General features: G+C 37.8%; 4 protein-coding genes across 4 annotated transcripts; 2 read left to right on the top strand and 2 right to left on the bottom strand.

Moving 5' to 3' along the window:
- Nucleotides 1-528: 528 nt before the first annotated feature.
- GCK72_020830 (uncharacterized protein) lies at nt 529-1,424 on the bottom strand (the record flags this gene model as incomplete). The annotated part of the gene is made up of 6 exons (XM_003106459.2): nt 529-657; nt 741-941; nt 990-1,085; nt 1,140-1,187; nt 1,233-1,353; nt 1,402-1,424. The coding sequence occupies 6 exons, from the start codon at nt 1,422-1,424 to the stop codon at nt 529-531; spliced, it is 618 nt and encodes a 205-aa protein (XP_003106507.1).
- An 864-nt stretch (nt 1,425-2,288) lies between these two features.
- On the top strand, nt 2,289-6,566 carry GCK72_020829 (uncharacterized protein; the record flags this gene model as incomplete). The annotated part of the gene is made up of 8 exons (XM_053733822.1): nt 2,289-2,329; nt 2,396-2,474; nt 2,529-2,747; nt 2,796-3,117; nt 3,330-3,689; nt 4,911-5,484; nt 6,155-6,395; nt 6,450-6,566. The coding sequence occupies 8 exons, from the start codon at nt 2,289-2,291 to the stop codon at nt 6,564-6,566; spliced, it is 1,953 nt and encodes a 650-aa protein (XP_053582735.1).
- A 277-nt stretch (nt 6,567-6,843) lies between these two features.
- On the top strand, nt 6,844-9,514 carry GCK72_020828 (uncharacterized protein; the record flags this gene model as incomplete). The annotated part of the gene is made up of 7 exons (XM_053733821.1): nt 6,844-6,993; nt 7,046-7,237; nt 7,290-7,332; nt 8,051-8,140; nt 8,188-8,820; nt 8,869-8,954; nt 9,092-9,514. The coding sequence occupies 7 exons, from the start codon at nt 6,844-6,846 to the stop codon at nt 9,512-9,514; spliced, it is 1,617 nt and encodes a 538-aa protein (XP_053582734.1).
- Nucleotides 9,515-9,897: 383 nt separating this feature from the next.
- Nucleotides 9,898-11,516, bottom strand: GCK72_020827 (uncharacterized protein; the record flags this gene model as incomplete). Its single annotated transcript, XM_003106394.2, has 3 exons — nt 9,898-10,812; nt 11,213-11,424; nt 11,474-11,516. 3 exons carry the CDS (start codon nt 11,514-11,516, stop codon nt 9,898-9,900), a joined length of 1,170 nt encoding a protein of 389 aa, XP_003106442.2.
- Nucleotides 11,517-11,831: the final 315 nt, after the last annotated feature.

Raw genomic sequence — 11,831 nt, 5'->3', positions numbered from 1 at the left:
TAAAGTTATACAATAGAGAGAGGAGTGATTCACATTCAAGTTTATAGAAGAGCTCAAAAGAGAGAAGGGGAAGCAAATATATAAAACTCTGTTTGAAAGGAACAGGAAATTGGGGATATTTTCACAACACAAAATTATCTATTGTTTCGCGGGTGGTGGGTTACGGTGACGAGAAAAAGCGGAAGGGTGATAAAACAAAACGTTGGAGGACAAGGGATGTACATTCACACAGACACACATTTAAAAAGAAAATAATTTAGGTTACGACGTGAATTTTTGGGGAGGGGGATTTTTGAAAAGAAATTAAAGGAATTTCGAATTTCAGAAGGACAGGAAAAGAAAGAAGTGAAAATTTAAAAGAACGTTAGAATTTTCATATGGAGAAGAAGAGGAAGGATAAAATTAGAAAAAAAGAAGGAAAAATACAACTAAAAAGTGGGATAAAAGAATATGAAGGAGGCGCTGAATGGAGACGAATAGAATCAGAATAGACGTTCAGAAATATCACATGTGATTAACTCAATTCGATTAACAGCATCCACTGCTCTTCTTGTCTTGAACCGGTTGACTTCCCGTGATACGAACTCCTGGAGCTCCGCCGGCTCCTTGAACTGGTCCCATACGCGATTTGATCTCAGATGCCATGGTGAGGAAAGCCTGGAGAATAATGTAAATTAATTCATTGAAATCTACAGAAAAAGCGGAAAAATTGCTCATTCCTAATGTTGCTCATCACTAACCTGTTCAACGTTGGTCGATGACTTGGCTGATGTCTCGAGGAATGGAATTCCGAGTTGTCCAGCGTAATCCTGAGCGGCTTGAGTCTCGACAGCTCTCTTCGCCGTCAAATCGCACTTGTTTCCAACAAGCAACTTGTTAACGTTCTCGCAAGCGTACCTATCAATTTCTTGAAGCCATTGCTTCACGTTATTGAAAGTTTCCTGCAAAAAATCGATTAAAATGGGGAAAATTGAATGAAAATCGCCTACTTGATCAGTGATATCGTAGACGACGATGATTCCGTGAGCTCCACGGTAGTAACTGGAAGTGATTGTACGGAAACGTTCCTGTCCAGCAGTATCCCACTGAAAATTATATATTTTGTTAAAATAGAGGAAATTTTTCAAATCGAAACTTACGATTTGCAATTTGATTGTCTTTCCGTCGAGCTCAATGGTGCGGATTTTCTGAAAATTTTCAATTTATCATGGAAATGCTCGTGATATCCTTACGAAGTCTACTCCAATTGTGGAGATGTAGGACTCCGTGTAGGTGTCATCGGCGAAACGGAGCAAAAGACACGATTTTCCGACTCCGGAGTCTCCGATGAGGAGAAGTTTGAAGAGGTAGTCGCTGAAAAAGAAAATATCGATTTTTGAAACGAAATTGTCAAAAACTCACTATTCAGGGTTCATGGCGGCCATCTTCTATTAATCGAAGTGATAAAATGAAACCCCTGAAAAATAGACAAAAATTAGTTTTAAAATTGTGACTGATCACGCGATGAGCAATATTTTTTAAGGAGGAGACACGTCGTCAAAATAAAAATCAATTGCGAAATAAACGAAGAGAACGGTGACAAATCATATGACAAATCGATCAGCAGAAACACACAGCCGCGGCTGAAGGGGAGACAACGTGTATAATTTATCGATCGCGGTTTGTAAACAAAGAGAAAGCGAGGTGAGAACCGGTTCTAATGAAGCAGAACACATTGAAAGGACACGAAATTGACTATATAATGGGGAACTGCCTTCAAGAAGGGGAAAAAGTTGCTCAAAAACGGAAAAATTTATTCAGATAATCAGTTGTTCGATGAAATTTCGCAAGAGTTTGATCTCCGAAAAACACTTCTTTTTGACTCATTTTCCGCCAAAAATACATGAAATTAACGGAAAATTGATGGCGGAAACGATTTTTCAGCGTCTGAAGAATGAAAATCCGTCGAAAAATGAGAAAATTGGTGCGGAAAAGCGATGAAAACAGTGAAATGACGTGGCGAGTCGGCCAGAAAGAACACCCCGTGACTGCGGAGCGGTCGGGCCGCCACGCGTTCGGCGGGGCGCGTTTGCATTTCTGAACGAGAAATTAATTTTTTTTGGTATTTGAGCCGGTTTTCAAGGTTAAAATATATTTATTTTCTGGAAAAATGTGAAAGTAATAGTCTTGGAACACAGAAAAATACATATTCAGAAAGAAATTCGCAAATTTTCTCACGAAACTCATGGAAATAAGCAATTTCAGTAAATTTTAATATTTTCAGAGTCAACAGAGCGTTCTAGAGTAGTATGGGAGGCGCGTCGTCGCAAGTGGGGCATGATACTGTTAGGTGGGTTGATTTACACAAAAAAATGCAAAAAACCTGCTGAAAAATAGAAAAAACTCAAAATTCCAGCACCGCCACCACAGAATCCTCTCGCCCAAGCCCTCGACGTCTTCTAAACGCGACTTCTAAGCTGAAATTCTCGTTTAAAGTGAGATTTTCAAAATGTTCTACCGGAGAACAAATTTCGAATAAAATATTCCAGAAAAAATCGTCGACTCGCGACCAAACGCGCCCATTCGAGGAGCTTATCAAGACATGGCCAATTGGAGATTTGAATTTACTTTTAGCAGAATTTGAAGCCGATTCGAAGCTTCTAGAACTTCAAAAATTATGTGATAACACCAGAAAACCGACTAGACCGTTCACACAAGATTTTGAAAAAGGAAGACACGTGGCGGTCGATTTAAATGTGCTTTTTAAAGTAAATATTTGAAAAAATTCTAGAAAAATCAACAATCTGTCTTTCCAGTTCACTTCAATCCCTTCAAATCGTGCATTTCTATCGCAACGTTGTAAAAATCTGAAAATCTGCGCCAACTACGACGAAAATCCCAGAAATTTCGATATTCGAGACGAAAAATTTATGAAATTCGAGCAAGATGACGTGGAATTCTTTTTGAAGTCATATATTTTCACTGAAAAATGGCCGGAAGAGCGGGGGAATGTGATTTTGGAGCAGTTGTGTGCGGAGTTTGGTTGTTTTAAAAAGTTGGAGGACGATGTGAAACAAATGTATAAGCAAGATACGAAAAATGGCGATTTGGTGATAGAAGTGGTGGAGGGGAGTCAAAGTGAGTTTCAAATAAAAAAAAATCAAAAAAATTTGACCTAAAACCAATAAATAGCGCTAATTTTCGACAAAACTTGCGGGAAAAAAATAATTTTCCGTTTCTCTGCATTTTTGCGTCACGGTGTTTGCGGACTGTGCACAAAACCTTACGACAATTACAGTAGTTCAGCTCAAAAATGAATTTTTTTCGTGAAAAAAATGATTTTTTTACAGAACCTGACACGGAAAATTTCGAAATTCGATGCTCATCTCTCATCGCTGCCTCACGGAGCACAATTATTCATTCACTTTTAACCAAAAAATCATGGGAAAACACAGAAAATCCGCCTTATCCTCGCAGACTCCAATTCTCTGAACTAATATTTCCACGAGCGTTCGCTCCACTCTTCGTCTCATTTTTGTATACGGACCGCCTGGATTGGAGTCTCGCACCGAAATCCGAGGACTCAATTTCATCTTTATCACAGGCGAAAGCGATAACGACTAGTGGAAAATCACCGGATGTTCAACTGGCACGGGCGCTGCAGATTATTGAGATTGCGCGGTTTTTTGGGGTGCAGCAAATGGTTCATGGTAAGAATTAGATGGAAAAGTTTGAGAGAATAGAGGAAAAATTAAAAAATTTGCAAAATTGACGATAATTTCAACAAAAAATCATGAAAATCAACGAAAAACTCAGTTTGTACATAAAAAATCACACTTTCCATTAAAAATTGATCCAATTTTCCAATTTTAGCGGAATATGGTAGAAAATCTCTTTTTTATTCTTTTTTTTCTTCTCCGAATTTTGAAAATCTCGGGAAGAAAAAAAGGTTTTTCGGATTTCTGTTTTTTTTCCCCGGATTTCCGTTTTTTCTCGAATCTCAGTTTTTTTTTCGAATTGTAGCATTCTCTGGATTCTTGTGTTCCCTAGATTTCTAGTCTAACTCGGATTTTGGGTCTTCCCGGATTTTGAAAAATTTTGAAAATTCTGGAAAAAGAAAAGAGATTTGAAATATAAAGTTGTGAATTCTGATATAGATGACCTCAAAAAAGGAGGTTTAACTCAAAAATCTATTTTTCATTCTTTTTTTTCTTCCCCGAATTTTGAAAATCTGGGGAAGAAAAAAGATTTTGGATTTCTGATTTTTTTTTTCCGTAGTTCCGTTTTTTCTCGAATCACAGTCTTTTTTCAAGCTGTAGCCTTCTCTGGATCCTTGTCTTACATAGATTTCTAGTCTAACTCGGATTTTAGATCTTCCCGGATTTTGAAAAATTTTGAAAATTCTGGAAAAGAAAAGAGATTCGGAATCGAAAGTTGTGGATTCTGATATTGATGACCTCTAAAAGTGAGGATTGACTTACAATTCTCTTTTTTATTCTTCTTTTTTCTTCCCCGAATTTTAGGGGAGAAAAAAGAAGACCAATGGAATAGAGATTCTGGAGTCAAATTCCGCTAATCTGTCTAAACTACATCACTATTCACAATTTTTACCGATTCTGAATCCAAAAAAAAATTAAAATCCGAAAATCCTTTTTCTTCCCCGAATTTCGAAAATCTGGGGAAGAAAAAAGAAGAATGAAAAAGAGATTTTTAAGTGAATTCCGTTTTATCTAACCGAACTAAACTAAAATTCACTTTTTTCTGGATCCCGAAAAATATCGAAATTCCAAAAAAAACTGAAAACATTTTTTGTTCCCCGAATTTTGAAAATCTGGGGAAGAAAAATTTCCAAAAATTGATTGAAACAACGCAGAAAACTGATTTTTATCAGCTGAGCGCGTTTTCTTAAAAATAAAAATAAATTCTTTCAGCGTGCGAAGACGTCGTGGTGAAGAATCTCTCTCACGACAACGTCGTCCAAATTCTTCAATGGGGTCGTTCCAACAATTCCACGTACATTTCAACGCACGCCGCCCGTTTCATCGAACGAGAATTCTCTCGAATCTCTCAATCCGCCGCACTCTTCGACCTAACACCCACTGAAATGACCGAATTGACACAAAGTCAATTCCTCCAATCCACTGAGTTGGAACTGCTCGGCGCGTGTTGTCGATGGGGCGAACATGCATTATTAAAGAAATTAGAGGAAAGAGAACCGAATCTAGTCGCCGACACATGTCATTCTATAAGTCGGAGGGGACTGAAAAAGTCGGAAAAATCAGGGGAAGAACTCAAAGAGATTCTGAAACCACTGGCTGAAAATATCCGGAAAGATTACGCGTTGCCACCGTTTCATCAGGATCTGACGGACGCTTATAACAAGGGAATTCTAGAACAGTCTCCATTGGGACAGGATTTAGTGGTGTGCGCGTCGACGTCGGAAATTAATCCGGATGTCCATTGGCTGAAACCGGACGATGAGAGTTGTGGACCGAGATATTATAGGTGGGTAGATCAGAATAGACTCCGCTTACTGAGAAAAGTGTGCGGAGCTTCATTAGCCCCGCCCTTTTTTTTTGCTTTTTTTTGCAAAAATTTGAAAATCCGCGAAAAAACTTTAAAGTTGAGATAACGCTTTTCTATTTTTTTTTTTGCATTTTTGAATTGGAAAAAATTCAAAAAGCGGTTTTTTGATTTGTGCGGCACATTTACAAAAATGGGCGGAGCTTCATTTTTTGCAGTTTTTGGCAAAAAATTTGAAAATCCGCGAAAAAAAGCTTTTAAAATGAAAATCCGCCAAAAAAACTAAAAAGTTGAGAAAATGATTTTTTCATCTTCTTTTGCGAAATGTGCTTTTCTAAAAAGACAAAATATTAAAAAAATATTTTTTTTTGAAATTCAGGAAATTTTTGAAGGATTTTTAGCCTAAAAATTGGGATATTGGCTCCGCCCATTTTTGCAAGTTTTTTTAGCCCACTTTCTGAAATAAAATTTTCTCAATTTTTTAGGATAAAAACCTAACATTTTTCCATAAATTTCTTGAAAATCAAAAAAAAAATGCAATTTTTTTTACTAATTTCAATTATCCCCGCCCACTTTCCGCAAGTTTGTCAACGCAAATCAATTTTTCAAAAAAGTGTCAATAGAGCGCATTTACTGAAAACTGAATTTCCAGACCCTATCACACGGCTCTTCTCAAGCACCGTAACCTCAAAGACCCGTCGTGGATCGGAAAGTCTCCAGAAGTCACCACGACGTCTTCAGAATCTCCACAAATAAAATTCACCAAACTGTATCCGGATATTCTCGATGAAAATGTGTATATTGAGGCGAGAAAACGGATTTTAGACAGGACGAAACAAGCGAATTTTATGAGATTGACGCGAAGTTTTCATCGAAAAATGGCGTTGGAAATGGTGAGAGTTCGGTAGAGCACGATTGCAACAATTAATTTTATTTGAGTTTTCCAGATAACCCGCCAAACCCTTATCGAACTCGATATTCCTGAAGAATGTCTCTCTTGCCGTCTAGCCAGTGAAAATTCAGAAAAATCGATAACACCACCGGACGTCTTGCCATATTTATAATTTTTATGTATATTTTCTGTACATGCGCTCCACCGAACAAAAACTTTCGGTAGAGCGCGTTTGCTTACAACACGGGTTATCTTTTCTTGTCGATTCTTCTGTTTAGAGTACAAAATTGTCATGTATATTCTTCATTATTTTTGTTAAGAGCGCTCTTTAAAGAGTAACGCGTCTCAGGCGCGCCAGACTCAAAAATTTGCGCTGCGATAGAGAGCGAGAGACGCAGACATTGCATCGAATTCTCGGCGCATTTCTTTTTTTCCGCAGTTTCTGCCAAATGAAACTCGCCGCTTTTTTCCCTTTATTTTTAAATTTTTTACCATGCGTCCCTTACAAAGTTCTTGTATTCAACCCGGCTTTCGGAGCCAGTCACTCGAATTATCTGGGAAAAATATCCGATATTCTTATTGATGCCGGTCACGAGGTGGTAAGTTTTGACATTGACTTAGAAACACATTTCGCAAAAAATGTGGTTTTAGACAATGCTTATACCAACATTTATGGAAGCGAAAAAAGAATTGGTTGGCTCGAAAAAAGTGACGAAAAACAAAATTATAAGAATCGAGCAAGACTCGAAATGTCGAAAGATGGAAGAAGAGTCAAAATTCGAAGAAATTATGAGGAAAACAGTTTGGACGGATAGTGGGGATGCTGCTTCTCTTTTCTTAAGTGTGAGATATTTTTATGATAAAAATAAAAATTGAAAAAAAAAACTTTTTGCAGTGGATAAAAAACTTCACAATTCTCAGTGGGTGGCAGTGTGCAAGTGAGTTTTTCTGAAAATAGACTAAAAATTCCAGCATTTGTCGAAAAATTAGATTAGACCTGGAAGAGAATCAAATGACTTTGTGAGCCACGGCCGGGATTTTTTTACTCGTGGCCTAGAAATATCAGTGACTTAGGCCACCTGGACCTTAAGCATTGCAAACTTCTGGAGCGAAAAAAAGGTGATTTTGGTCATTTTTTCGGAATTGTTTTGATGCTGGTTTGTTGAAAATCAATTAAACATCCCAGATAACCAAAATATTTTGAATATAATTACGAATTGCGCTGTAGGTGGCTAAAAACACGTATTCTGCAGAAATTGCTCAATTTCAGGCTCAGAATAGTTGTTGGAAAAGCGAAAGTTTCTCAGAAACACCGCCAGTCGAGTCCCATTTGTAGAAATATGCAAAACCTCTCCGATTGGATCTCTCACGTTTCGAGAAAACGGAAAGCCTCGAAAAAATCGAGAAAACCTCTTCAAACTTGAATTCCTCGAAGATGCTCTCCTCAAAATTTTTAAAATTTTGCCATTTTTCATGGCCTCAATTTCGAGATAATCCAAAAAAAAACATCCAAAAAACGTCTAAAAACAACAAAAAATGGATTTTCTTTCGAAACATCTGATTCCGAAATGACAAAATTGCTAATTATCGTGGTCTGGTTTCAAAACGTCCTGGTGCCGAAAAATTGGGTCCAATCGGGACAAATACGATTTTCAGACATTTTTCAACAAACCACCATATTGGAAAACCTGAAAAACGAGAATTTCGACCTAGGAATCACCGAGGCTCTTTCAATTTGTGGTTTTCGTAAGTGCCTTCGAAAACTTCCACAAACTCTATTTTGGTAACTTTAGCCTTATTCGATCACATCGGTGTAAAAACCATCATAAATGCGGACTCACTTCTCCATCTAGACATTGTCAAATACGCTCACGGTGAACCGGCTTCTACTAGCTTCTTCCCTGGTGTGTTCTCCACTGATTCGGATAAAATGAGTTTTTTTGGAAGACTCAAGAACCTTATTGGTTTATCGTTCCCTTGGTACTTCTCGTGGGCCAGATTTCAAAGTGAACTTGAAGCTATTAAACCTTACTACAAGAAATCACTGACCTGGCAGGAGCATCTCAACAGTGCAGCTTTTAATTTCGTGAATTCCAATCAATTCTTGGATTATCCTCGTCCAACACTACCCAAAACAGTCTTCATCGGTGGAATGCAAGTGGGAACCAAAAGCAATGAAAACTTGAAATTAGACAATGAATGGAATGACCTTCTCAACACTAGAAAGCAAAACATTCTGGTTTCTTTTGGATCTCTTGCATTTTCCTCTGAAATGCCTGATGAGTTTAAGAACTCGCTGCTGGAAGTATTTACATCGATGCCCGATGTCACTTTCATATGGAAGTATGAAGAAGAAAATGACACGTTGGCGGATCATTTGCCAAATGTGAAATTGACGACGTGGATGCCACAGAATGCGTTATTGGGTTAGTCGCTATAATGTACTGAACAAAGATGTTGTTTTCATTTTCCAGCCGATGACAGATTGACCTTGTTCATCACACACGGTGGTCTTGGCAGCACTTTTGAACTTGCTTATCAAGGAAAGCCAGCGGTCGTTGTAAGTTTTACTTGGCTCACGGATATTCAGACTTCAAAAAATAATTTTTTTTCTGAAAGTTTGGAACATTCTGAATCTTGATCGCTCAGCAGGATAGGCCCAAAATTTCGCGAGAAAACAATCATCACGTTATTCAGATCCCCCTCACTGGCGACCAACCACGAAACGCACACATGCTGACTAGACATGGCGGAGCTCTCCAACTTGATAAATCTCAACTGGCGAAACCCGAAGACATCCGGAATGCTATTCAGACAGTGATCAATGACGAAAGCTACAAGAAAAACGCGGAAAAGTTGGCTGAAATTTTGAGATCCTTGCCAAATCAACCGAAAGATGCTGTTTTGAAGCATTGTGAATTTGCCGTGAAGTTTGGAAACTTGGAAACTTTGAAATCGGAGGGAAGGAATCTGAACTTTGTTCAGTATTATTCGATTGATATTTTAGTCGTTGTGGTTTCTCTACTTTTAGCATTGTTGGCTATCATATTTTGCATTTTTCGATTTATCTTCAGAAAATTGTGCAAGTTGTTCTTCGGTGGTAAAAGTAAGTTGGAATAAAAAATGTTTAGCTGAGGGCAGAATTGACGACTTTTTGTGATATTGCATCAAATAAAATAAACTAATTTTTATTTTCGGATTGACTGTTAACTAGTCCGGAGCTCCGGACGAAGCATGTGTTCAAGCTGAAATTTCGGAATAATGGGGGCGAAGAGGTGTCCAAAAATGTTTTTAGCTGCAAAAAAAGTGGGAGGATGGGTCTAAAAAATCAGGTTTTTAATGTGTTTTTTGCAGGGTCTGGATACATTCTTGCGGACAGAAGGATGGACTGATGCAATATGAGATAAATAAATTGTTTTAAATTTATGTTAACAGTCTGTTAACAAAAGAAATAATTTTTATTTCTCAAAAAGTGTCCAATTACCAAGTATTGCAAGAAAAAATTAATCTAGATCCGTATCTTCAACTTTCTTCTCCTTGTCTGCCATGAACAATTGAAGAACACTTCCGGCAATATTCGCAACTTTCTCATATTTCGCCGGGAGTTTGATCACTTTTCTAATGTCTCCAGTGATGTCATAGATTTCACGAACTACTTCCGAATAAGTAAGCTGCTCGGCTGTTTCGTCACTTTCGAATAATACTCCTACGCATTTGATAAAATTAGCAACATCACTCGAACTTACATTGAAGTCCGAAGCTCGTGAGTGGAAGAATTCATCGAAGTATTGCAACTTCTCCATCGTTTGTTTAAGTTCATTCTTTTCTTGGACGCATTCGACTCGCTCCATCTTGTCGCCAGTTATCTCCAAAGCCTTATTGCTCATTTTCTTGTGAAAGTGACACATTCCATTCATAAAACCATCTAGAATAGTGTTGAAGAGTTGAATTATCATCTGAACATCTTCGGAAGTATCTTCTTCATTTTTTTGTTCAAGTTTGACTTTAATTCGTTCGAAAGTTTCAATAATTTCAGAATTCCAAGAGAAATACAACAACATTTTCTTCTGCACGTTATGTTCTTCGAATCCCTTTTTAATATTACGAATTGCAAGTGAAGTTTTCGATAAAAAGTTGAGCACATCGGAAGTGTCCTTCATATTTTTAATTGCTGTGATAAATATCAAGTTGTGTCCATCTCCTTTGTGTTTCCCTCCGTCGAGTGCACAATCAGAACACAATGCAATACTTCTGATTCGAAGAACTTTAGTTTCTAGAAACTCTTCAGACGTTTCTCTTAACAATTCGACACCTCCGTCTTTTGCTTTTTCGAGAAGTCCATGTTGAATTACACAATCCGCACAAACACGTAATTTGCTCAGGTTTTTGCATTCAGAACATGGTCCTTCCCCAACTGTCTGCAAATTTTTGTTCCAAAAAGTAAAAAAAAAGTAATGTATTACCTGTTCGCCGGTGGCTGACCGCTCGCTCAAAGCTTGGCCCGGGGACGGTTGTTGCGTAAATTCTATTTACGGCGGCTCTCTACCGTACTTTACCCATAAATGTTTTATAAGTACGGTAGTCGCAACAAGACCCACATCTCGTCCCCAACCATCGGCGAATGGGTAATATATTGTTTACTTTTCTACGATTAATTGCACACATTTCAGAAAATTTTTGAAATAATGATGAGCAACACCTTGTATCGCGTTCAGAGAAGAGTATTCAACGAGCTTTTTTCAAGATATTTCTACTCGAAAAATTCTGACTCAAAGTACAAGAATCAACCGCCATCAAAATATCATTAAAAACTGATACCTTCTCATCAATTTCCCAATCCAACATATTAGAAATCGAAATGGATTCGATTAGCTCTTTGGTCATATCAAGAGCCGCCCAATTGATAAGTTTCACATCGAATGCATGCTCTTTCTCACACGTTGGACATGTTCCTGAGAGTTTTTTGTCGTAACACTCCTCACAAATCGAGTGAGTGCAAGTACCGGTGCACACTTTTCGTTTTTTCAGATCTGTAAAATATACTTATTACATAAAGACAATAATATATTGCAGACTTACCATACAAATGTTTACATTTCAAGCAAAATGCAGAACTAAGCATCTGTATTTTTTGAGAGACAATGAATAGAATAGTGAGTTGGGTGAAACCTTGAATGCATTGATAAGAGTGAAATGTTTGTTTGAAGAGTGGAAGAGGAAGTTGGTGTAAATTTAAGAGCTAGCAAGAAAAGGTCAATGTTCAATTACATAACTTTTTCAAAGGAATTTTTTCTATTACCTATTCGCCGATGGCAACGAGGTGTGGGTCTCGTTGCTGAATTTCTCTATACCGTACTTCACCAAAGTTTTTAAAAAGTACGGTTTTCGCAGCGAGACCCATACCTCGTCCCCGGGGTGAACTTTGAGAGAGTGGTCA

Source organism: Caenorhabditis remanei, chromosome V (genome assembly GCF_010183535.1).
Source record: "Caenorhabditis remanei strain PX506 chromosome V, whole genome shotgun sequence".
Taxonomy (NCBI): Eukaryota; Metazoa; Nematoda; class Chromadorea; order Rhabditida; family Rhabditidae; genus Caenorhabditis; species Caenorhabditis remanei.
This window is presented reverse-complemented; position numbering and strand designations above follow the sequence as displayed.